This window comes from Protopterus annectens, chromosome 5.part1 (assembly GCF_019279795.1).
Source record: "Protopterus annectens isolate FY-2018-M chromosome 5.part1, PAN1.0, whole genome shotgun sequence".
NCBI lineage: Eukaryota > Metazoa > Chordata > Ceratodontiformes > Protopteridae > Protopterus > Protopterus annectens.
Window position 1 is genome coordinate 339,001,832 of NC_056736.1, and position 26,065 is coordinate 339,027,896.

At 42.7% G+C, this 26,065-nt stretch overlaps 1 protein-coding gene across 1 annotated transcript in view; it reads left to right on the plus strand.

Annotated features, from left to right (window-relative positions):
• NUMA1 (nuclear mitotic apparatus protein 1) overlaps window positions 1–26,065 on the plus strand; it is a 3,180,433-nt gene that overhangs the window by 3,003,423 nt on the left and 150,945 nt on the right. Inside the window, exon 28 of the mRNA XM_044072777.1 lies at window positions 23,926–24,039. Within this exon, the coding sequence (XP_043928712.1) occupies window positions 23,926–24,039 (114 nt within the window). The remainder of the gene's footprint in view (window positions 1–23,925; window positions 24,040–26,065) is intronic.

The window sequence follows — 26,065 nt, forward strand, 5'->3', positions numbered from 1 at the left end:
GTCTTTTTTGCCGCATGGTCCGATGCAGAAGCAGTTTTGCGAGTGCAGGTTGGCGTTCTGAAATTTTCTGAAGTCGGAGTTTCAGACCGAATCAGAGTTGGCTAAGTACCCCATTGGGGAACATTTTGGTTTTTTCTTGCCTCAGTATTTAACCGGATGTCAGAAAAAGTGAATAACTGTATTTCTTGTGGGAAACAGATACCTCATAGGGATTACCATACCTTGTGTATACCTTGTTTAGGGCCTGAGCACGACGTTGTTGGATGACGCTCTTGTGCTAGGTTTAACAAACGCACTATTAAGAGAAGGTTAGACTGTGCCAGGTTAGTGTTTGGGAAGCGTTGCAATTATAAAATGCCGCCGGATGCTCCGGCCGCTTCGTCAAAAGCGCAAGGACAAAACAGCGAAGCCTAGGGTTGATGAACCGCAGTCCCGGACGCCGGTTCTTTAGAAGGCTCAGTGGAGCCAGAGGTTTTGCCAGGAGTTTCTTTGGAGTCTCAGGCAGAGACTTTACTGTTACAGGATGTGCCTTCTCAGGAGGTAGGCCAGGCTGAGGGGCTTCTCAGGTAACTGTTCTTCCCTCTCTTCCCAAGGTAGTTAGAGCCTCTCCTTCTGTTTCCAAAACTTCCTTGAGAGGTAGGCCAAGTTTAGCTTCAGTGGGGCTTCTCCTAGCACTTCAGGTTCTGTGCCTAAGAAACTTATGCTTAAAATGGCTGAAGATTTGATTACTATGATTAGCGGTTCTATGCGGCCTCCTGATAAGAGGCCTAGGGTGGAACCTGAGTTTGATAGTTTTGAACAGTGTTCAGAGGCTTCTGAGTCTTCTGCGGAAGATTTGCAGGAGTTTCCTCCTTATTCTGATTCTGATGTGGATGATTCCACTCCTACAGCTTCTCCTCCTGAGGATTTCTCATTTTCAGAGACTCTGCATTCCATGAGGGAGCACTTTAAATGGGAAGGCCAGGATTACTCTGATTCCAGGAAAAGGCTTCGGGAATTCTTGTTTTTACCCCAGCATAGGCCCTTAGCTTATACCTCCTGTGTTGAATGTGGTGGAAGATGTTTTTGCAGAGGCTTCCCTGAACCCTGATTCTTTGCCTCCTGCTCCTGTTAAACCTGATAGGTACTATAGGGTGCCTGAAGCTCATAAGTATCTTTTTAGAGTCCTAGGGCAGACCCGGAAACTGTTTCTCAGGGACCTAAAGGTGTTAAGGCCTCTGTGGTTAAAAATCCTGTTCCCACTGATAAAGAGGCAAGGGCTTTGGATAGATGGGGAAAGAAAGTGTATACTTTTTCCACTTTAGCCATGAGGGCGTTGAATTGTCAGTTTCACATGCTAAAATATCAAAATTATCTCCTTTCACAACTGAAATCTAAGGTGGATGCTTTGGCGGAAGGTATTGAGTGTAAAGAGTTGCTGGATTTAGTTCATGTGTCTGAACAAGTGGGTAAGCATTCTTTGCAATGTGGTTTTGATGCTGTACAGGCCTCCTCGAGGGTGGCTGCCACTAGTTCTGTTCTTCGCAGGCATGCCTGGTTGAGGGATCAGAATTTAGCTGAACATGTTAAGACAAGGATTTTGGATGCTCCTTTACAGTCTGATGTGTTGTTTGGTTCGCCTGTGGAAGCAGTTTTAAAGAAAATGGAGGACAAAGCTAAGTCTATGCAAACTGTTAAAGATTTTTGCAGGTGCAGCCACCGAAGTTTAGTAGAAATTGGCCTACTAAGGGTTGGACATATCCTGCTTATGATTCCCAGTCTAGGGGTAGGTCTAGACGTGGTAGGGGCAGAGCTCAAGGTTCTTTTAGGCCTAGAACAGGAGTTCACCTGCTCAGACTTCTGGTGAGGGCAGGGGTCAGTCCTTTCGTAAACAGACCCAATGACCTGCCTTTTCAGCTGCCAGTAGATTCTCGCCTGGCAGCTCCTTTGGGAGGAAGACTGTCTCTTTTCAAAGAAAATTGGGATTTAATTACTCAAGACAGATGGGTGTTGGATATCATTCACCACGGTTACAGGTTTTATTTCCATACATTGCCCCTTTCAAAGGCATGCCAGACGTTCCTCCTCCACAAAGGAAAGAGGCTCACAAGCAAATTTCTCTGTTACTCCAAATAGGGGCCATTCAGCCAGTCCCTGTATCAGAAAGGGGCCTAGGATTTTATTCTCGCCTGTTCCTAGTACCAAAGAAGGGGAACACGTGGAGACCAATTTTGGATTTATCTATCCTCAACACTTATCTGGACATTCCCAAGTTCAAGATGTTGACGTTACAACAGCTTTTACCTCTGCTGGGCAAGGATCACTGGATGGTAACTTTAGATCTCAAGGAAGCTTACCTTCATGTGCCTATAAGACTAAGTTGCAGGAAGTATCTGCGTTTCGAGCTGGAAATTCTCATTATCAGTTCTCTGCATTGCCCTTTGGCTTATCTACTGCGCCCAGAGTATTCACAAAGGTTCTGGCTCCAGTGATAGCTTACTTCAGGCTAAAAGGAATTCAAATCTATCCTTACTTGGACGACTGCCTGATTCTGGCTCAAGAAAAGGAAGACCTTCTACAGCATCTGGAATATGTTATAGCAGTGCTAAGATGCCTAGGGTATTCTGTGAACGAAATAAAGTCCAGTCTAGTACCCTCTCAAGACATGTGCTTTCTGGGTGTGAGACTGAATACAGCAGCCCAGATGGCCTTTTTAACCCCGGACAAACAAAAGAGTCTATCCCTTTACTTCCATCAACTATCTCATCAGTCCGTGCTGACTGCAAGGACAGTCCTTCAAGCATTAGGGTTCATGGCATCTTGTATTCTGGTGCTTCCCAATGCCAAACTGCATATGAGGAAGCTGCAATGGTATCTCAAAATGTATGGACACAGCACTGCCAGGATTTGGACACTGTCATTCAAATACTACCTTGCCTTCAAAAAGAATTTTTGTGGTGGGCTCAGGAATGTCACCTAAACAAGGGACTCTCTGTGACCCGGCCAGAGGCGAGTCAGATTTTAACGACAGATGCCTCGGACATTGCTTGGGGAGCTCATCTAAATGGAAAGTGGATACAAGACAAGTGGCCTGCCAGACTACAGCATCTACATATCAACATGAAGGAGATGTTAGCAGTCCAGTTTGCATTAATGGCTTTCAAGGAGTTACTTCTTCCAGGGCAGGTGTTGATTCTAACAGACAACACAACTGTCATGTGGCACATCAACAAACAAGGGGGAGCACATTCTTATCCTCTATGCAGGCAAGCAATGATTTTATGGGAGACTGCGCTCAGCTTGCAACTAACTCTTCAGGCAAGGTTTCTGCCGAGCACAGAACTCCTTAGCAGATGTGTTAAGCAGACAAATCATGGATCCCCACGAGTGGAAACTGGATCTTCATGTATTTCAGAAATTGACAGTGTCATGGGGAACTCCAGACATAGATCTGTTCGCTTCTCCACTAAACCACCAGCTGCCAAAGTTTTGCACAAAGGGGTTTCATCACACAGCTTGGAAAGTGGATGCTCTTTCTTTCAGTTGGAAAAATCTTCATGTGTATGCCTTTCCACCTCTGCCTCTTCTTCCAAAGGTGCTCTTAAAGGTCAGACAAGACAAGCCAAGGATGATTTTAATAGCTCCAGATTGGCCTCGGCAACACTGGTACCCACTACTAAGGAGTCTGGTAAGGAAGCCTCCATGGCCTTTACCTTTGATTCCACATCTGTTATCTCAGAAGGACGGTCATCTGCTCAATGTCAAGCTTCACTCTCTTCATCTAACAGCCTGGCATATTCTGTGTTGAAACACAGCAGGTCTCACCTTCCTCAACAAGTTTTAAATGTGATTATGGAAGCTAGAAGACCTAGTACAAGGAAAGTGTACGCAGAAAAATGGAAGAGGTTTTTATTTTGGAGTACAGCAAAGAATTTGGAGATTTCTGAGCCTAATTTGAGTGTGGCTCTTCAATATCTTACTGAGTTATTGGACAAAGGTTTGTCCTTCTCTTCCATTAAGATTCATGCTGCAGCAATTTCAGCTCACTATGATTGTCACCCACCATTGTTTTCGCATCCTTTGTTCAAGCAGTTTCTTAGAGGGGCAAAGAATATAAGGCCCCACGAGAGCTCCTACTCCTGCTTGGGATCTCAATTTTGTGTTGGAAAAACTTACTCTACAACCTTTGAGCCTGCGGCTACTGCTGAATTGAAATACTTGTCATGGAAGACTGCTTTTCTGTTGGCTATTACTTCTGCAAGAAGGGTGTCTGAGTTGCAGGCCCTTATGGCAGTAGAGCCCTTTTGATTTTCCATAAGGATAGGGTATCATTACGCACTAATCCTTCCTTTATGCCTAAGGTGGTTTCTAGTGTGGCTTTAAACCAAACTATTCATTTGCCTACTTTTTATGCAGACCCCCAAAATAAAGGGGAAAAGATTTTGCACACTTTAGATGTACACAGGCAATTGCGTTATTATTTAAGCAGGACTAAGGATTTTAGGCAGTCTCAGCAGTTGTTTGTTTCTTTTGCTTTGAGTTCAGAGGGCAAGCCTGTGTCAAAACAAACTATTTCTAGGTGGATTGGGTTTTGCATTGCATTTTGTTATTCCCATCATGGCAAGGAGATTCCAGCTGGGATTAGGCCTCATTCCACTAGGGCTACTGCCACTTCAACAGCATTTCTAAGGGGTGGCAACTAAGGATATTTTGGAGGCAGCTACTTGGAGTTCAGTGCATACTTTCTCTAAGCATTATCACCTTCCTCTCTATTCTAAGTCTAGGGCTGGTTTTGCCACAGCTATTTTGCAAGGCATGTTGTCAGCTCCTGCTTCTTTATGATTTGCCAGCCTCCCTTACCTCTGCTTTGGGATTCTACCCAATAGTTAGGACTGCAGCAATGTGGAATGAAGAACATAGTACAGTTTTGTACCTACCATAAATGTAGATGTTCGAGGATCCACATTGCTGCAGTCCAATTTACCCTCCCTCCTTCCCTCTGTGTTTAGGGGTGGTTGTGTAGGTGAGGTTATATGCTGATATTTTTGTATATATTTTGTATATATTGTACATATTTTTGGTGCAGGTATTTTGGGCCTTGTCTTTTAGGGTCTTCTGACATCTGGGGCAAGAAAAGACTGAGGATATGACGCCGGTCATGCGCATTAGTACCCTGACGTACTGACGTCAGTCTAATGCGCCCTGACCGACGTCAGCCATATACTCTGGTATTCGGGCCGACTGGACAGCGGACTACCCAATAGTTAGGACTGCAGCAATGTGGATCCTCGAACATCTACATTTATGGTAGGTACAAAACTGTACTTTTTACCCATGTCCAGTGCCTCGGTGACCCTCTCAAAGAAGTCTACCAGGCTAAGTAAGCATGAACTTCCCTTAACAAAACCAAATTGGGATGGGCCCAGTTTCTGTAGGCTGCTAGTGTCAGTTTATCATTTCCATGATAATTCATTTCCTTGACTTTGTATGTTAGGATTGTTAGACTGATGGGTCTTTTAATTCTCTGGGTCAATTGATGGTCTGTCCTTGTATGACTGTTGAAGATTTCTATTCAATTGTAACATAGCCTCTTTCAATGGTATAGTTGAAGAGTATCTCAAGTGGTCCTGATAGGTCATGTTTTGAACTGTAGGTGAGGCACCAGAGATGATGTCGGTACCCATGGAGGCAGTGTTCTTGGCTTTAACAAGTGCCGTCAGTGCCTGGTCCCTGCTAATAGCTGATGGTGGGGGAAGGAGTATGTTGGGGTGGGTGTTTCACTTGGTGGAGTTGGGGGTGAAGTTTGAGCTGAATTTGTCATCCAGTAGATTTGTCACCCTGATCAGTGTAGGTGGGTACCATTTACCACCAATTCCGTTCATTGCTGCATGTTACCTCTAAGGTTCCAGACGTAGCTGAAGGCAGCCTTCTGATTGTCCATACCCTGTGCCTCGTCGGACTTAGACCGCTTAGTTTCTTATTTGTATACGAGAGCATTTGTTTTTAAGGGAGTTGCTTTTCCTGATTTTGACCATAAGTTTTCTTTTGTTATATACCCGGTTTAGGTGAGACTCCCACCAGTGCGGTTGTTTTTAGTGTTTGCTGTGGGTTTATTTCTGATTGGCTGAACAGAGGCTTGCTGCTGTAACTTTCACGTTTGCTTACTGAATGTGAATAATTCTGCATAGGTAGCTCTGGTTTTGGGGGTTGGGAAAGCCTTAAATTTTAACAGACTGTGCAGTTTCTTTGAATAGTTCCTGTTACTGGTTTAGCTGGATTTTCTGGGTTGATTTTTTACTTTAAATGAGACAGCTTTGTAATCTGACCCCACTGTTGAGGACATGACATGGTGACTGTGTGTGGGTGGGGGGGGGGGGGTTGCTTCGCTCTCCCATGTTGGCAAGTATCAGAGCTAGAATGTTTCATTTGCTGGTTGGAGCATGCGCCATCTGTTCTACAGTGTTTGTGTTAAAGTCCGGGGAAAAAAAATTGCTTTCTTTTTCCTCTACATTCTTTTTCTGCATTATTATGCTCTGTGCTTTAGTTACTTTTTTGTTCATTACTTTAGTATACCCCAACCATAGTTTCTCTCGCTCATAGCCCCTTTCTGTAAACATGTTAGCTGTATTTTGAACTTCCTTCTCGCATTCCTTTCTGTCCCTGCACAAATGTTTAACCCTGACCATTTCCCCATAAGGAATGGAAGAAATGGTGTGTGGGGGGTGACAACTAGTTCTATGCAACATAAAGCTTGGTTGTCCCGTTATTCTAAATATTTTAGTTTTAAGTTTGCCATCCTCTTATTTTGTTTATTTATTTTGCATTTGTTGACCGGGCTAGTCTAACTGGATATATATCCATTTTCAGTAGAGGCCCGAGGAGAAAATCTCTGAGAAAAAAAAATATTATACATAGTCTACAAAAAAACAGTGGCAAAAAACACAGTATAATTACATAAGTATGAAACTGGTTTTAGCAACATTTTTGAAGTTACAAATAGTAAAAAAAAAAATTGGATCTGAAGTAGGCAGACTTCATTTGTCTGCAACCTGTGGGTATCGGATCCGACCTCGGATCCGAGCCGGCATTTCAAAAGCTTTAGGCTCCGAGCTCCTAGCTCCTCCCTCTACCCATAATCCCCTGCCAAGCCCTAACTGACCCCAGATTTCGTTTGCCGCTTTTCAAGTTGCAACGGACTCCTCGAGCTCCTGGTTTACAGATAAGAGTTTTGACTAAAAAATTTTTGAAAACTTTAACTTTTTATATTTCAGTTAGTTAGAATGTATGTGTTAGGCTTTCCTCTCTCTATCTTGTTAATTTTTCTTCGGGTTTTGCGTAGTTTGTGTGTTTGTGTGTACTGTGTGTTTTAGGCCTGTTAGGGCTTAAGATGTCAGAAGGGGAAAAAATGTAATTGATTCAAAGAAAAAAATGTAGAGACTAGAGAAGTACCAGAAAAATGTTTTTAGTGGATATGTATTTAGAGAAAGGGGGAAATAGTATCAATCAGGATTGGAGCAGGGGCAGGTCCATTTTATTTTTAATGAAGATTTTCAATTGTTTTTTGAAAAGGTTAGTGGAAGTAAGGGATGTAATTTCTTTTGGAAGTTTGTTCCAAGTATTTCCAACAGCACTGGAGAACAGGCAGTCCCCATATTGTTGGATTTTATGGTGGCTACTTGTAGTTTCTTAGCAGATCTTATGGTTGGAAGATTTTTATAGGAGTTAAAGAGATTACAGAGTATGGGAGTATTTGTAGGATGATGTAAAATCTTGCGGATAAAAATAAGTTGCCGGAAAAGAAGTTGACTGTGTACTTCTAGCCATCCTAGAAGTTTAAGATTATGGCAATTGTGGGTACAGAAAGGGGCACCGGTGCAAATCTGGCTATGTTGTAGGAGGTTGCTAGTTTATTCAGATTGCTTTTTGGATAGGTTAGTGTAGATAGGGGAGGTGTAGAGAAGGGTGGAAATGAGGTGGTTTGGGCAATAGAAATCTTAGCTGAGGCTGTGAGAAAGGGTTTGATTCTATAGAGTAATCCAAGTTTTCTGTTAACTGATTTAATAGTTGTTCGTGTGTGTGTCATAGTTGAGATTATCTATTGTTACACCTAGGAGTTTAGTGGTGGTGTCGGGAGCAATTTCTGTGCCATTATTTGATATAAGTATGAAATGTATGGGGGGGGGACTTCTCTGTGGGTGTAAACAGTAATACTTTCGTTTTTTGGGTGTTAGAGGAGACATCTTTGATGGAACCAGTTTTCTACTAAGGTAAAGATTATTTGTGTACTGGCTTGTAGTTATGCCGGGGAGGATGCTGTACATATCAAGGTCGAATCATTGGCATATTGAATGCATGTAGTTTGGGGAATGGAGGTTTTCAGATCATTAATGAAAATAGTGAAGAGGAGTGGTCCAAGAATTGATCCTTGTGGGACTCCAAGGGTGATTGGAAGCTGAGAGGATAAGTTGTTGTCCCGCAGGACTGCATGTTTTCTGTAATCTAGGTAGGATTGGAACCATTGTACTAATTGAGAATCAAGAGAAAGTGATTTAAGTAAACCTGTCAATAGTTTGTGGTTAACCATATCAAAGGCCTTTGAGAGGTCTATGAAAAGTGCAGAAGATAGCAGGTTAGAATTCCAATTTTTATTAATGCAGTCTGTAAAGGATAGAAGAGCAGTTGTGGTACTTTGGTGCGGCCTGAAACCATGTTGGCAGTCCACTAATAAGTTATTTTGGAGGAGATGATGCAGTAGTTGACTGATACATCTTTCCATAATTTTTGCTAGGGGAGAGAGAGGGGCTATGGGGCGGAAGTTGCTAATTCATTTGAGGTACCTCCCTTATGCAAAGGGATGATATGAGAGACTTTCCAGATGGATAGGACATAGGATTCAGAAATGGTTCTGTTCATTAAGATAGAAATAGGGTAGGCAAGTACACCTGCTGCAATTTGCAGGTATTCGGCTGGGAGGAGGTCAGCTGATGGTGTACATGGTTTAAGTTTTAGAAGTAGGGAGTGTATGAGAGATGTTGGAACAGGCTTGAGGTTGAGTGTTTGGGGCAAGGTGGTTAATGAGGGTAATTTGGCGGTGATCGCAGGTGGCAAGGTATTTCCTAGTGATTGAACTGTTTCAGAGACAAATGTATTAAAGGTGTCAGCAGTTTGGTTGGGAGAAGTTTGAGTTACGTTAGAGGGGGTTGGTGTTTTGGACTGTCCTGGGTGGAGTAGTTTGATTCCTGACTAAAACATTTGTGGGTTTTGCTGTTGTGTTTATTGGAGTTTTAGGTAGTATTTTTTTTTTTTTTTGTCAAGGTATATTGATTTTTTTGTGGTATTACGAACTTGTCTAAACTTTAGGTGATCAGTTGGGTTTTTAGTTTTTCTCCATTTGGACCAGAGTTTATTTCTTAGCCTAGTATCCTTAGAGAGCCAGGGAGATGGTTTGTTTTTGATTCCAACAGTGCAAGTGGGAGCAAGTGATCTCGGATTTGCCAAAATGTTTTGTTAAAGAATGGAAAGGCTTAGTCAAGAGGTAGGTATTTTAGGGGAGACCAATTACAAGCTTTGAGCTCAGCTTGGAAGTTAACTGGGTTGAGATTTTTTCTTGTTTCTGGTAGTTCTAAAAGCTATTTGATTGTAAATGTGGGCCTTTTGCCTAGAAATGAAAGTAAGAGAATGGTCGCTTATATCGTCTGGGAGTATACCTGTTTTATAGTCAAGGGGGTTGCTATTTACTAGTATCCAATCTAAGGTGGTTTGTTTCTTGCTAGGTTTATGGGTTCTGGTAGGGAAGGTAATGATTTGATGGAAGCCAAAGAGATTTATATGAGTAGTAGGGTTGGCAGAGGTATAGCCATTCCAGTCAATATTAAAGTATCCAAGGAGTATGGTTTCTTGAGGTAGGGACGTGGAAAGCAGCTAAGGGTATTTTCAAGAGTGCTAAAGTTATTTCCTGGCAGGATATATGAGCAAAGAATGTATAAAGCTTTATTTGAATTAATGTGGAGCTTAGAGATAAGAATTTCAGCATAATTAAGTGGTGATGGATGTATATCTAGTGATGTGACCTTCAATTCAGATTTGAACAGTATTGCAACTCCACCACCCTTGTTATTAAGACGGTCAAATCTGAGAATGTTATAACCTGGTGGGATAATGTCATTGTCTTTAGTTGAAGGTTTAAGCCAAGTTTCAGTAAGGCATAAGATGTCAAAGGAATAGGTGTCTAATACGGCGTGTAGCTGTCTAATTTTGTTTACACTACGTATGTTGAGGTGATCTGTTAGGGAGCTTGGGCTTTTTGGGAGGGTGAGAGGAGTTGGTAGTATTGGCTGATGAAGTTTTATGGGAGGTAAGGTTAGGACCAGGGTTTGGGTGGATGTCACCATGTAACAGTAGAAAATTATGAGTATTAAATGATAGTTTTACAAGTTTACTGAGAGAAGGATCTGCTTTTCTCATTTGGGGTTATTTAATATGGGTTAGCCTATGAAACTGTGGAAGAAGGTAGGATGAAGAGGATTTTATGTTACTATATGTTAGGTTATTGGAGAGAGAGAGGGTTTGTTTTTCTTGGGGTGTGTTGAAAAATAGCAAATGTTAGATATTCCATAGTGAGTTAGGCTATGAGATATCAGTAGAGAGATAATCCCAATAGATAAGAGAAGAAAGTTCAGGTTTGTTGGCTAGGAGTGACTGTACATGGGGGGGGGGGTATGGGAAGAGAGCTATTTGGAAGAAAAGACCAGTTGAGTGGTGGAGCTGTTTGAGGGAATATCAGGTGTTGAACAGTTTAGGGTTAACAAGAAGGACCCAAGCTTTTGAGTATATAAATAGCAAATGGAGTGGGCTAATTGGTTGAGGAGGGTTGGGTGTATGACTATGGAAGTATAAGGTCAGGTGCAGTAGGGGTGGGTGAGATTTGGGGGTAGGGTAGATGAGCGGAGTGAGCCTGCAGGGCGAACGGAGCGGGTAGAGCCAAATGAAGGACAAGCCACAAGTGAACAAGAAACAATCTGTAGGTATAGAGGATTTCTGCTACCAGGTAAGTGTTACTGTAGATTGTTAGTGTAGACAGCAGTTGCTAACAGTACTATGGTCGGGGTATAAGATATAAAGGTCATCTTTCGGCTTTTTCCCAGTAAGGGGTCGCCACAGCGGAACTCCGGTCCGCTAATGATTGGCAGTAGATTTTAAGAAATGCCGAGGTGCCAGCTTGACGCCCAACCTTCAAAGAAGGCACGCCCATTTACACACGCATGTCTTTCGAATGCTACCCAACCGCGGGGAGGACATGCAGACTCCACACAGAAGGCACTCCCAAGCTGAGAATCGAACGGGAGAACCTCTTGCTGTGAGGTAACAACACTACCGCTGTACCACTGTACCACCATGACACTGTAAAAGATATAAAGGTAAAGATAAAAATCTTCTTACCCTTCTATTGTAATATCCAGATAATGTACTGTCTTTCTTTTTTGTAACCCATCAAATTTAATCTCAAACCTGTTTACTTGCAGTTCTTGAACAAACGTTTCCACCTCTCCATAGCCCCCTTTGCAAACAAAAATCAAATCAATGTATCTGTAAAAATTAACATGTTTTCTAAAAAAAAAAAAAAAAGTAATTCCTATATGCATATAGATTTTCATAGAGACCCATAAATTAGCATATGTGGGGACAAAAGCTGCCTCCATAGCTGCCCCACACTTCTGATGATACAGAGTGCTATCAAATTCAAATATATTATTTTCCAAACAGAACAGTGTCAGTTCTATAATATCCTGTGTACTGGGGCTTTTCCCCAGAAAGAATTCTATAGCTTCTCATCATCCTCTTTCAGCTGTTCCCGTTAGGGGTCGCCACAGTGGATCATCTGTTTCCATTTCTTCTTGTCCTCTGCATCTTGCTCTGTCACACCAACCCACCTGCATATCCTCTCTCGCCACATCCATAAACCTTATCTTAGGTCTTCCTCTTTTCCTGTTACCTGGTAGCTTCATCCTTAGCATCTTTTTCCCAATATACTCAGCATACCTCCTCAGCACATGTCCAAACCAACGTAATCTTGCCTCTCTGGCTTTGTGTCCAAACCTTCCAACCTGGCCTGACCCTCTAATATACTTATTCCTAATCCTATCTGCCCTAGTCACACCCAGTGCAAATCTTAACGTCTTTAACTCTGCCACATCCAGCTCTAACTCCTGCCTTTTTGTCAGTGTCACTGTCTCCAACCCATATAACATAGCTGGTCTCACTACCCTCTTGTAGACCTTCCCTTTCACTCTTACAGGTACTTGTCTGTCACAGATCACTCCTGACATTCTTCTCCACCCACTCCATCCTGCCTGTACTTGCTTCTTCACCTCTCTTCCGCACTCAACATTACTCTGAACTATTGATCCCAAGTATTTAAACTCATCCTCCTTCGCCACCTCTACTCCTTGCATCCTTACCATTCCTCTATCCTCCCTCTCATTCCCATACAAATATTCTGTCTTAGTCCTGCTGACCTTCACTCCTCTTCTCTCTGGAGCACATCTCCATCTCTCCAGGGTGACCTCCACCTGTTCCCTACTCTCACTGCAGATCACAATGTCATCTGCAAACATCATAGTCCACGGGGACTCCTGCCTGATCTCAGCTGATCCTTGATGTAATCCCACCTCCACTTTAAACGCATCCGTCACTCCCACCGCAGACCTCACCGCTGTCACACTACCCTCGTATATATCCTGTTACCATTCTTACATACTTCTCTGACACTCCTGATTTCCTCATACAATACCACAACTCCTCTCTAGACACCCTGTCATATGCTTTCTCTATGTCTACAAAAATATAATACAACTACTTCTGACCTTCTCTGTACTTCTCCATCAACACTCTCAGAGCAAACATCGCATCTGTAGTGCTCTTTCCCGGCATGAAACCATACTGTTGATCACTAGTCACGTCCCTTCTTATCCTAGCTTCCACTACTCTTTCCCATAACTTCATGCTGTGACTGATCAGTTTAATCCCTATAAAATTCTATAGCTTCTATGCCATCATTATGTTTTATATTAGTGTATAGGATGACTACATCTATCACTGTAAAAAACATGTTCTTCTGCCATACTATTGCCTTTACTTTATCCAGGAAATCAAAACTGCCTTTGATATGAAGGTAATTGCATCACCTTTAACAATAATTGATGCAAAAAAACATCCCAAATTATGGGTTACATAATTGCAGGCAGATACAGTGGGACAACTTAGAGGGTTAACCTTGCTTTTATGTACTTGAGGCACCCAAAAAAACTGCCAACTTCGCTGCTTTTATTTAAAAACTTATTTTTAGCATCTTCATGACTAAAATAATTTTGTCTAACACTTTTGTGTATTAATGCTTCATGGTTCTTAACCATCTCCAGATAAGTTAAGAAACCTACTTTATCATACATTTTGTCATTTTCTAGATGCTGTAAACACCTATTTACATATTGTGTGTAATGCGTTATTACTAGTTGTCCCCCCTTATCTGCAGGCTTAAATATATATTCCTTTTTTTCCCTTAAATCTTTTAAAGTGACCCATTCTTTTTGTGTCCTATTATATTGAATTTCACTTCTAAAAAAATATAATGCACTCCTGCTGTATCTCATTATTTAACATATAATGGAACATTTCAATTTTATCACATTTTAAAGGAGGCATAAATTTGCTTTTATAAGAAACACCATTAGTATCAAAATTACTATAAGCATTGCATTCTAAGTCAGAATTACAGGGAAAAAAAAACCTCCATTACTTGCAGTATTTACAAAATTTGCATTGTTCACATCTGCTTCTAAACTTTGTTTTTGCATAGAAATCTATTAAATGTAACTTGTGAACAAAATTAAATACTTCCCCCTTTAACTCGTACATTCTGGGAAGAGCCTGAATACATTTCAGACCCCTATGCAAAACATTTTTTCTTCATCACTAATAATGTAGTCAGACAAATTTACAATATATTCAAAACCACTCACATTTATGTTATTAGAAAGTCCCATTTTATTATGTACATTCTCCCCATTTGTTGGTTTGGGAATTATATCCAGCACCACGTTGTTGATCCTGCCAACTTCTCTTCTTATTCCCTTGTTGTAACCCAGGTTGGTCACAAAAATTCCTGTTTAGATACCCTGGATTATGTCCCTTTGGTAGCCGTGGGTAGTCTTCCCATTCTTCCCCTTCACCTTCCACTGATGAGGCTCCACTTTCAGCCGATGTATAATAATTCACAGATTGTTCAGTTACTTCTTTCCCTTCCTGGAACCCAACATGCTGCTTTTTTAGTTACTTTTGGAAGAAGAAATGAACGCTTGTTTGCGTTCGTAATCCCAAATGTGTCTCAACAGTTTTTTCTTTTTGCGGTCAATAAGCTCTTTTTTATAGGTCAACAATTTATCATTGACACACTGCAAATAACCTTCAAAGGCTTCCTGACTGATCTTACTTGCAATATTTGAACAGGCTTGTTTGATTTCAGCTTAGCCCTCTTTAGCATATCTCTCTCCACCAGAATGCTGACCCATTCAGCACTACATCTATACGCTGGTGGCACCCAGCATTCATGAAATACTATGTCAGCTTCACTGGTCAAATCAAATGGTGTAGAGGGATTACAAAAGGCTCTTAAGCCTCTAGATGTTATATCTAGTTATTGGTATCTGTTGAGACTCTGTAAGTTGAAAAAAAAAAAAAAAAACAGAAGTCTCTCTGAAAATCAGTGTGTCTGTTCTAATTAATCCTGCACTTCAGGTATTACAGAAAGATTTGTTCTTTTACCTTGGAACTTGTGGTGTGAGGTACTTCAGTATTATGTTTGCACTATTCCCAATGCAACGATCTTATCACATTACTATGCCTTTCAGTATACAGCCTTCTGCCATTAGAATATCACAACAAGCAGCAAGATGTGTGACTGTTTCAAGTACAAAACCTAAATTTGGCTGTTTCTCCCATATGTTCAGTGGACTGCATGACCTATATTAACATGGTATGGGAGACCTCTGGGAAAGCAAGGGGGCGCAAGGTCATACCCTATATGCAGGTTGGGTAGGATTGCTTGGGATATGGCATTTAATCCTCCAAGCATCTTGCATTCAGAGCAAAACAGTGGCACGCAAGCTGTGTAGGACCAGAGCCCAGACCCTCACAAATGGAAGTTGAACGGGGGGGTTTGCAGGAATTGTTCTGATTGTGAGGAGCACCAAGTAGATCCTCCTTTCAGAACAGACTAATCAAATTCTTGTCCGAACTTTACCTGGAAAACAGATTTTCTCATTCCCATGGACTGGAAATGTTCCTTACATTTCTACCCTTTCCACTGATATCCAGGGTAATTTTGAAGGTTCAGCCACGCCAATGGCAGAAACCACTGTAAAAGCATACAATTTAATAATAGAAAAGCTGATCAGCTGTTGGTGGTTGTCCTCTGTTATTGCTTTTTATTATGTCCACCATGGTAAACCAGTTCCAGGCAGTATCAAGGCTCACTCAATGAGAGCCTTGTCTTCAGTGGCATTTTGGAAAGGGGTGGACTTGAACTATTCTAAAGGCAGCTAACATGGTCCTCTGTACATACCTTTGCAAGGCTTTCGAAACTGGATTTTTTCTAGATCCAGGAATGGATTTGCTAGGACCATTCTGCAGAGGCTTCTGACTCCATATCCTCCTGTCCTCCTCTCATCCCAGCTTGGTTAGGCTTCTGTAATCAGCCCATTTGTTCTGAAGGCAACTGCAGCAGTGAGAATGATGACCATAGTACAGTTGTGGAAGTTGCACTTTACCGGTAAGAGTAGTTCGAATTCCACACTGCTGTGGTAGCCACATCCACCCCTCCATACCCCTGTTGTTGTGTTTAGTTATTGTTGGGAAATATTTTTGGTATTTGTCTGTTTTTTAATAGTTCAGAATGAGTATGCTACTTAACTTTTAAGCAAGAAAGTGCTGAAGGTTTTCCACTCTGATTGCCGATTCTTTTCCTCCTCAGGGCTATCCAATCATCAGTCAGAGTGGATTTGCTGGAGAAGGCCAGAGCTTTTGGAAACTGAGTGGTTATTTTTTCTTAGGCAAAACACAACCCATACAGTCTAAAGGAATGTTGTTCGTGTTTCACTGCTGCAGTCATCACACTTTGGTTATCTGCATGCAGGTAGCCCTCAGTCAGCCCAAATACCAGAGTCTTAGTATTTCTGGGTTGGATGCTGTCACTTCTTTCATGACGTCGGGTCGTCAGGGGGTGTAAAACAGGCAGCCGAAGCCATTACATCAGTCTTTCTTGCCGAGGGGGAGCCCGAAGCAGAAGCAATTCTCAAGTGCCGGTCGGCCACTAGCTGAAATGTTTGTTTTCGGGTTGATAATCCTGAAGTCTTCTAAAGCTAAGTAACCCCGTTGGGGATCCTTTTTTCTTGCTCTAACTGATGTCAGAAAAAGTTAACAATTGTCCTGCCTGTGGAAAGCAAATACTTGACAGAGTTTTTCATTCTTACTGCGTCACTTCTTTAGGCCCAGACCACGACGCCCCCCCCCCCCCCCCCGCTGTTGGTTTTGTGCCTCGTTTAACGCCCAAACCATTCGTCATTGGGATATCTTTATTGCTAAATTCTTTCGCCGCTGTTCTCCGTATTCCGAAATGGCTTTGATAAGCCACCCAACTACCGATCTTCCGAAAAAAAAAGATAAAAACAGAGACAGACCGCATAGGTCCAAAACTGCTGACAATGCTTCCGTTAAGCTAGTCGCCAGCCCGCCGGTACGCAGTGAGGCACCTTTGGCAGCCCCTGATGCCTGCTTCTGTGGATTCGCAGGCCTCTGCTGAGACCCATTCGGAGTCCGGACTGCTGCGAGATGCTTCTTCGACTATGGAACCAGCAGGTTTCTCTACCTTGGATGGGTCCAGAGCTGCTGTGCAGGCACCGACTTCTAAGGGTGTATTCCGTCCTACCGATTTTTGAATCAAACTGACTACTTCCTTTTTAGCCAAAACTACTGAGTTTCTTAGGCCCAGAGTACACACTCCTAGAAAACCCATTACCAAAATGCATGCTCAAGCTCCCATGCCACAAAAACAAATGCTTAGAATGGCTGAAGACATTATTACGCTAATTAGGGGAAGCCAGCCTTCCCCTGCTAAGAGGCAAAGAATTGTTAACTTCTGATTCTACAGACCAGGAGTCCGATGACTCTGACCCTTCTGATTTATCAGGACATGCCCTTATCACCCTATGAGGATTCAGATGCAGAGGCATCAATTCCCTCCGCCTCCCTTCCAGAGGATTTTTTCTTTTGGTGAAACCTTGCATACTTCGAGAGCATTTCCACTGGGAATGCCAATAGTGAATTTTTAGAGTTGCCTCAGCACAGGCCTCTAGCTATACCTCTTGTTCTGGATGTTGTAAGTAATGTTTTTTTATGGAATCCAGTCTTACTCCAGACACGTTATCCCCAGCCCCTGGGAAACCTGACTGGTACTACAAGAGTACCTGATTTCCACAAGTTTCTTTTCAAGAATCCAACTGCTGATCCAGAGATCATTTCCCAGGAACCTAAAGGTATTAAGGTTACTACAGCCAAAAATCCTACCCCCAGAGCTTTAGATAGATGGGGTAAGAAGGTATGTACCTCTGCAACTCTTGCTATCAGGGCATTCAATTGCCAGTTTCACATGCTGAAGTACCAGCAACATGTTATGGAACTTATTAAGCAAAAATGGTATTTCCAGATTGTGCAGAAAATAAAGATTTACAAGACCTAATGCATTCTGCAAACCAAGTTAGTAAGCATACTTTGCAGTGTGACTTTGATGCCCTAAAAGCATCTTGCAGGGTTGCAGTCACTGGTTCTGTACCGAGTAGACATGCTTGGCTGAAGGAGCAAACCTTGCCAGATCATGTCAAATCCAGATTACTAGATGCTCTTTTAAAGGACTACTGTTTGTTTCACACCAAAGCAGAAGTTCTTAAAAAGAGAAGAAAAAGCTAAATCTATGCAAACTGTTAAAGAATTCTTACAAGTGCAGCCACCTAGATTCAGTAGGCATTGCCCTTAAAAACACTGGTCCTTTTCAGCCCCTTCCAGGCCTTCCCAGACAAGACCCAGGGGAAACAGGCCACCCAGACTACAGTCTCAGGGTATGCAGAGATCAAAGCAATGGATACCCCAAAAACAGGGGAGTGGTAAGCCGTGACCCTATGGAAAAAGTTCACAATAACTTGTCAAATCTACTTCCCAGCCCTGCCTAACTGCTTGTGCCCCTAGGAGGAAAACTTGCTCTTCATGCAAAAAACTGGATGTTCATCACTCAGGACAAATGGGTTCTCAGCATTGTATCCCAGGGGTACAAATTCTACTTCCATTCAATGCCAACCCCAAGTGGGTTTCCAGACTTTCCTCCAAACTAGTGGGCAAGAGGCCCAAAAGCAAGTACTTTCCCTGCTCAATATCAGAGCTAGTCAACCTGTTCCAGTAGAACAAAGGGGTCAGGGTTTCTACTCCAGACTTTCCTGGTGCCCAGAGAAGAGGGCTCTTGGCTCCCAATCCTGAATATTTCAATTCTCAACACCTTTCTGGTGGTCACAAATTCAAGATGCTTACCCTGCAACAGCTTCTCCCTATGCTAGCCAAGGATGTCTGGTTAGTCACTCTAGACTTAAAAGAAGCTTATCTGCACATTCCCATAAGGGAGTCATGCAGGAAATGTCTACGTTTCAGGACAGGATCTATGCTCTATCAGTTCTCTGCACTTCCCTTTGGCTTATCTACTGCACCCAGAGTATTCACAAAATGCCTGGCTCCAGCCATTGCATACTGCAGGCAGAGAAATATCCAAATTTACCCATACTTGGACTGCCTGATTCAGGTGGACAGTCAGGTATTGCTGCTTCAGCACCTGGTATTTGTAAAAAGCTTTCTTACTTCATTGGGGGTACACCATCATTGAAAATAAATCTCAACTGGTACCCAGTCACAGGTCTGTCTGACAGACTACAAACAAATGGCTATCTGCAAGAAAAATGCTGCAAGCCCTGGGGGTCATGGCCTCATGTATTCTGCTAATTCCATATGCAAGACTGCATATGAGGAAACTTCAGTGGTACTTAAGTCTTTGGTGCCAGCATTCTCAGGACCTGGAAACAGTCATTCCTATCATACCTTGTCTAAGGGCAGAGTTCCTTTGGTGGGCAGAAGCATGCAGCCACAGCAAGGGACTGCATTTCACTCAACCCCACGCCACCCAAACCCTGACAACAGACGCATCAGACTATGCATGGGGGGCTCACGTGGCAGGCAAATGCATTCAGGGCCACTGGAGCCCAAGGCAGATTCGCCTGCACATCAATCAAAAAGAGATGCTAGCTGTACAGCACGCTCTGACAGCTTTCAGATACCTAATCCTTCCAGAACTGCTGCTGATAAAAACACAGCATCACAGTTATGTGGTACATAAACAAGCAGGGGGGAACCCATTCTTACCCACTCTGCAGGTTAGCCATGGCCCTATGAAACGCAGCCTTGAGCAACCAGGTCCATCTACAAGCTCAGTTCCTGCCAGGCAAATTCACTGGCAGACAACTTAAGCAGAAGTCTCCTAGACCCACACAAGTGGAAATTGGACCCCAACATCTTCAACCTTCTGATCCAGAGGTGTGGTACACCAGGGGTGGATCTCTCTTCCTCCCCCGAGAGCCACCAGTTAAGCAAATACTGCACCAGGAACCTTCACAGCAGGGCCTGGAAGAGGTGGATGTCCTATCCTTTCAATGGGAAAACCTCTCAATCTATGCCTTTCCCCCTCTGCCCCTTCTTTCAAGTACTACTCAGAATTAAACAAGACAGGCCAAGAGCAATTCTGATTGCCCCGGACTGCCACGCAAGCATTGGTACCCAGTTATGCGCAGCCTGACAAGGGTGCCACCCTGGCACCTACAGCTGACTCTCCTAGCCTGCTGTATCAGCAGGAGGGACAGATTTTGCATCCACAGTTGACTTATTCCTTGACTACCCCACCAGCAACCCTCAGCAAACAGGTGCTGGACATCATTCTTGAAGCCAGAAGGCCTAGTACTAGGAAATCCTATGCTGAAAAGTGGAAAAGCTATTGTTCTTGGACTCAGTCTGAAGAAAAGGACACAGCTGTTCCCTCCTTACCTCCAATACTGGATTACCTAGCAGAGCTACTCTACAGAGGCCTTATCCTTCTCCTCCATTAAGGTTCGTGCATCTGCCATCTCGGCTCATTATAATACTGAGCCACCTTTATTTTTTCACCCTCTCATCAAACAGTTCCTGAGAGAGGCTAACAACTTAAGACCCCCCAAGAAGAGCACCCACCCCTGCCTGAGACCCTGACTTTGTACTGGAAAAGCTCACGCTTCCCCCTTTTGAACCTGCAGCTTCAGCAGAGTTAAAATTCCTTTCTTGGGAAACAGCCTTGCTTTTAGCCATAACTTCAGCTACAAGAGTGTCCGAGTTACAGGCACTAATGGCTGTGGAACCCTTCATTATTTTCCATGCTGCTAGGGTTTCCCTTAGGACTAACCCATCCTTTATGCCTAAGATGGTGTCCAGTGTGGCTCTAAACCAAGCCATCCATTTACCAACCGTCTTCCCTAACCCACAGAATAAAGGGGAAAGGATTCTGCACACTTTGGACGTGCACATACAGCTCAGGTTCTACCTTGATAGGACTAAGCCTTTTAGAAAATCTGACCAGCTGCCAGTCAGCTTTGTTACAGGGGCAGAGGGTAAGGCCATTTCAAAACAACCCATTTCCAAATGGATAGCACACTGCATCCACTTCTGCTGCAAGCACCATGGAAAACCAACCCCTCAGGGTGTCAGAGCACATTCCACTAGGGCTACTTCTACCTCTACAGCATTTCTCAGGGGAGCCCTTACCAGGGACATTCTGGAAGCTGCAACCTGGAGTTCTGTACACGCCTTCACCAAGCATCATCACTTGCCTATCTTTTCCAAATCCAGGGCTGGATTTGCTACAGCAGTCTTGCAAGGCCTACTAGCCAGCCCTAACACTTCTTGACTGCCTCCACCCTTCCTCAGCTTTGAGAATCAACCCGGGTGTGATGACTGCAACAGTGAAACACAAAGAAGATAGTACAGTTGTGTACACTTACCATAAATGTAGATATTCAAGTGTATTCGCTGTTGCAGTCCTGGTTTCCCTCCCGGCCCCCTGGCTTTCTCTATCTACCTACCTCTCCTCTCTATGGCTATTCCTAATGGTATTGGTATTTACTTTTACTGGTGGTGTTCCCCACCTTATACTAGCTCCCTTTTGGGGGGTTCCTGACATTTGGGGCAAAAAAAACTGAGGTAATGGTGTCTGATGCCTGTTTTATACACCTGATGACCTGACGTCATGGAAGAAGCGACGGTAAACAAAGAACAACCACAAACATGTAAAATCACGTACTGCGACCTGCAGGAACTCCGACCAGCCAACAAAAAGACACTGTTACAAATGCACGAATAATATCACCATATATAATCAACTCAGAGATGCACGAATGAAGCAAACAGCCAACTTTATTTTCTGCAAACTGTTCATTTGTTTATTGTTGCTAGGATACAGTGAATATTTGGCGCCAAATTTGATTATTTAAACGCCTTTAGAAATTTGTCCTTGTTAGTCTCAACATGGGACGAAAAGCGCTTAACTCCATGTGCAGAAAATAAAGTTGGCTGTGTGCTTCATTCTTGCATCTCTGAGTGGATTATATATGGTGATATTATTCGTGCATTTGTAACTGAGTCTTTGTTGGCTGGTCGGAGTTCCTGCAGCTCACAGTACGTGATTTTACAAGTCATGGAAGAAGTGACAGCATCCGATGCAGAAATACTAAGAGACTGGTATTCAGGCCGACTGAGGGCTACCTGCATGCAGATAACCCAAGTGTGATGACTGCAACAGTGAATACACTCGACCATCTGCATTTATGGTTGTACACAACTGTACTTTACTGCAGCATTTAGGAATTCAAATATTTTCTGTCTCTGGTAAGTGTAACTTGTACAACTGTACTTTATTCACATCACAAAATATATTGAGTATTTTAAGTATGCATAGTTTTCTTGTCTTTTGTGTTAACTAGTTTAGTAAATTAGTCTTCCATCTCCTACATGTAGGGCGGAAGGAGTTTTCCCATTTAAGGGAATACCTCACTTTCTTTGTGTGGCATTTCACTTCTGTCTGTCCAGCATCTTCCTTTGGAAGATAGGAACAGTTAAAGTGGCCATCTCTCTTGGCACTTTCTCTGTTTGGTGATGGTCTCCTGTGGACCCTCCTCGGTTATCTGTTTCATCCCTTAGTTGCATCATCTGGGTGTAGTGCTCAAGTTTTAACATTGCTCACTCGGGTTCCATAAAGGTTTTTACTGCTGTAGGGGAAAAAGACTTTAAGAACTGCTGGGTATATGAACCTAAATCTCAAATTCATAGTGTTTCAGATGCAGATGTAATTTGCTCCTTTTCATTCTGGTCCATAAAAAGTAGCCATGGTCCACAATGACCCTTTTTTTTTTCTTTCCCTTGTAGAGTTTTCCCTTTCTGCCATAGAAAACTTCAAAGTTCTTTCAACTGATGTGGTTTGAGGAATTGCACTGCTAGCTTTGAAGGGACATAGACCTTGTGTGCTCTATCCAGAATGATTCTGTGACTGAGTTTATTTGTCCATTTGCTGAGCTGTTTTGCCTTTTATATTCCCTGCAGTCTCTTCCTTCCACTTCTTCAGGGACATTCATAACCCTTAAATTCTTTCCTCTCTGTCTTCAATCCCTAGAAGATTTTTCCTTTACATACTCCTGACCTTTTTGCATTTCAACTTGTCATATGGAATATTAGTTGCTGTTTCTTTGCAGAGGTGTAGTATCATTGTGAGTAGATTGAGTTGCCTCCGTTTCTTTAAGACTTTATTCATTGAGAGGCACTCGTTTTTGAGTAGGTTGCTTTTGAGTCTATTGAGTTGTCTCCATTTCTTAAAGACTTTTATGTATTCATTAATAGAGGCACTCATTTTTAACACCTCAGTATAGATCTAGTTATTTTTTTTTTTGTGTGTGTGTGATTACACCATTTCTTTTTGGTCTGTTTGGCTCCTGCCGAGAGGTCTGTTGCCATTTTCTTTCTTTACTGCTATTGTTAGTCGAGAAGTTGGCTTGTCTTTGTCTCTGGCATGATTCTGTGGTTCTTTTCTTGCTTTTTGTCATTCATACTGGATGGCCTTTCTATGTATACTAATTCTTTTAGTTTTTGTTCTATAATACTTTGTAAGACTGAGCTATAGTCCCTTTTTAATTGTGTCAAGAAGGAGAATGCAGCCCTTCGAACTCCTAGCTTTGTGCCGTACTGGAAGTCCTAATTCTATATTCTCATTTGCATTTACAGTTGTACAGGTGCATTTTTAATTTATAGAAATAGAGCTGGAAGAACGGAGGTTGGCTGCACCCCATCTCCTCTGGCCAGTGCATGTAACACTTGGTCCTTTTTACTGCTCAAGTTAATGTAAGAAATTATGTGCCGAGATTTAAATTTCAGAGGAGAAAGTCAAACCGTGAACCTTTGCAGGAATCTTTGTTTATGGTGGGGTATACATGCTTTCATTGTGGTATAAAAGCAAAGAAAATTGTTAAAACAAAGTTTTTTTCTAAGTACACCATGTTTTGGCAGTACATAGCTGTGAATGTTATAGCTTGAGTGACTTGCTTAAAGATAAGGAAGTATGATTTGAGGCAGTGACTTGTTCAAGGATAAGGAAATATGATTTGAGGTTATGAATGTATTTAAGAAATGTAGCACTGGAATTGCTATTTTTGTCAGAAGTTGTTGATCATGCCCTTTTAGCCCCTTTCTCATGCATTTTTAATTTTTCCCGTTCATTTTTCTTACTATTAGTCAAAAAGGTCTGCCAGTTGTTTTCCACGTCCATTGACACCCAAAGACAAGAAAGAAGGGCGAAAGCTCACATTTGATGTGAACTTAAGGAGTGACAGCCAGTCAGCCACACAGGTAATGTAAAGTTTTTCAAAACAATTTTTGTTTTTGAGACATTGATGGCATGCAAGTGATTTGGGGTTTGGCAAGCAGTGCAAAACTTGGAACTGGAATGACCATTTCAAAGTTCTTCAGTAGTGAACATTGCTTCAGGAAGGCTTTCAGCAGGAGGGATCGCTAATGAAATTTATAGCAAGCCAGGTATGTAATAATGCAAACTATGTAATGTGGTTTATTGCTTTGATTTTTTCTTCTAGAAATGCAGCCTTGTCAGGTTCCAGGGCGTATGCAGCTCCTGCTGTGATCTCACATTCTGGGTTAAGAGGGAATACCCATTCCTTGATCTCTTCTGTGTTTTTCTTTTCTTGCGCAGTACATCTCTTCAGCCACTTAATATTTGTTACAGGACAGTCCTCACATTTGCCAAGGAGCCAAAAATCTTCCAGGTATTTGTTCTCATTAGATGACTAGCTAGGAGTAGTTAGCACATCATTTGCTCCCTGAGGCCAGTGCATGTGATATACATCACATATCGTAGCAGTTTAATGTAACCATTTAGAGGCATAAGAAATTCAGGGCTTGCGTGAAGGCTGTAAAGAATGCATCGTTGAAGGGATAGCCAGCATTCTAATTGGTAGGAGGGTCCCTTACACAATCTCACGAAGAGCAGAGTGTGGAGGGAGAAGTCATTTGATTTTAAGGCTGTCTTTTGACTGAAACTTCCACCTCCTGACTTCTGTAAGTCACCACCATCTTCTCACTGTCTGTGTATTCACTCACTTAGCAAAAGATCTAGCTTGTGACTATTTTCAGCTGCATTTGACTGTCTGGCACCTACCTACCAGTCATGCCTTTGGAGGGATGTCTGTGCTGCCATATTTGTAGCCCTAAGCAAGCTTCCCACAGTCTGTCCCCATTGAAGGCTTGTATGTTCAAATGCTATTTTGTTTGAGTCATTGACTTCCTTTATCTCCTCTAGATGTCCTATTCCTATGTTACAGTAATTCTTAGTGTGGGATTCCCTGCCTCCGGTGACCCGAACATCAGCTCCTATACAAAATGTGTGATGTCTGCATGCACAGACCTCAGAGCATTTCAGCCACAGACTACATCACATCATTCGCTTCGTTCCTACACTTGAAGACTTCGAAAAAGTCAAGTACCTTGTTGGGGAAATTTTCAGTTTCTATTGCTTGAGCTTGGTTAGCTGTATTTATCATTAGCCTGTGTCTGCTAAGAAGGGCAAATGCCGTTGCGGGCGTTGGATACCGCATAAAGATACACACGACCATTGCGTCTTTTGTCTAGGGAAGGAACACTACCATACTGTTTGTTCCATTTGCCAATCTTTTGTTCTGAAGACCCTTTGTAGCTGTCCTGCCACCCTCAACATGTATTTAGAGAACCAACAACTCAAACTTGCGCTCAAGATGGATCCCAAATTGGCCGTTCTGACTGAACCACCACGGAAAAAGGCCAACGTTTCCAGGCCTACCTCTGTTGCCTCTCTGCCATCGGACGTCCCACTAGCTTCCGATGTAGGGGTTGAGGGATGTCCAATTGAACCATCTACTTTGACAACTCCCACCGAGGAAGATGTTTCAGAATTAATGGCCTGTGCGTCCTCTGAGACAGCACAGATGTCGATCCCAACCCATGTCGAGGGGGAACCAGAAACAGTTGGACAACTGACTGGGGCACCACTACCTGAAGCCCAGGCCCCAGAACCTAGGCCTTCTACCAGACCTACGCCTTGTAAGTGAAAACAAAAAAACAAACACCTGACTCCTACTTCTAAAGGAGCTCCAGACTGACATTCATTTACTAATTCCTTAATGCAGGCTTTTATGGCTCTTCCCCCTCAACTATTCCAGTGCTAAGCCCTAGGCCTGCCTCTACCACTTCTCTCCCCTTGCCTACTAACCAAGAAGGAGGAAGATTTAGAACCTTCGTACTCATCTTCTGATGAGTCTATTTCTTATGCCTCAGAAATCGCCTCCCCTCTGGAATACAAATTCCCAGATCAGGAATCCATTGAAGG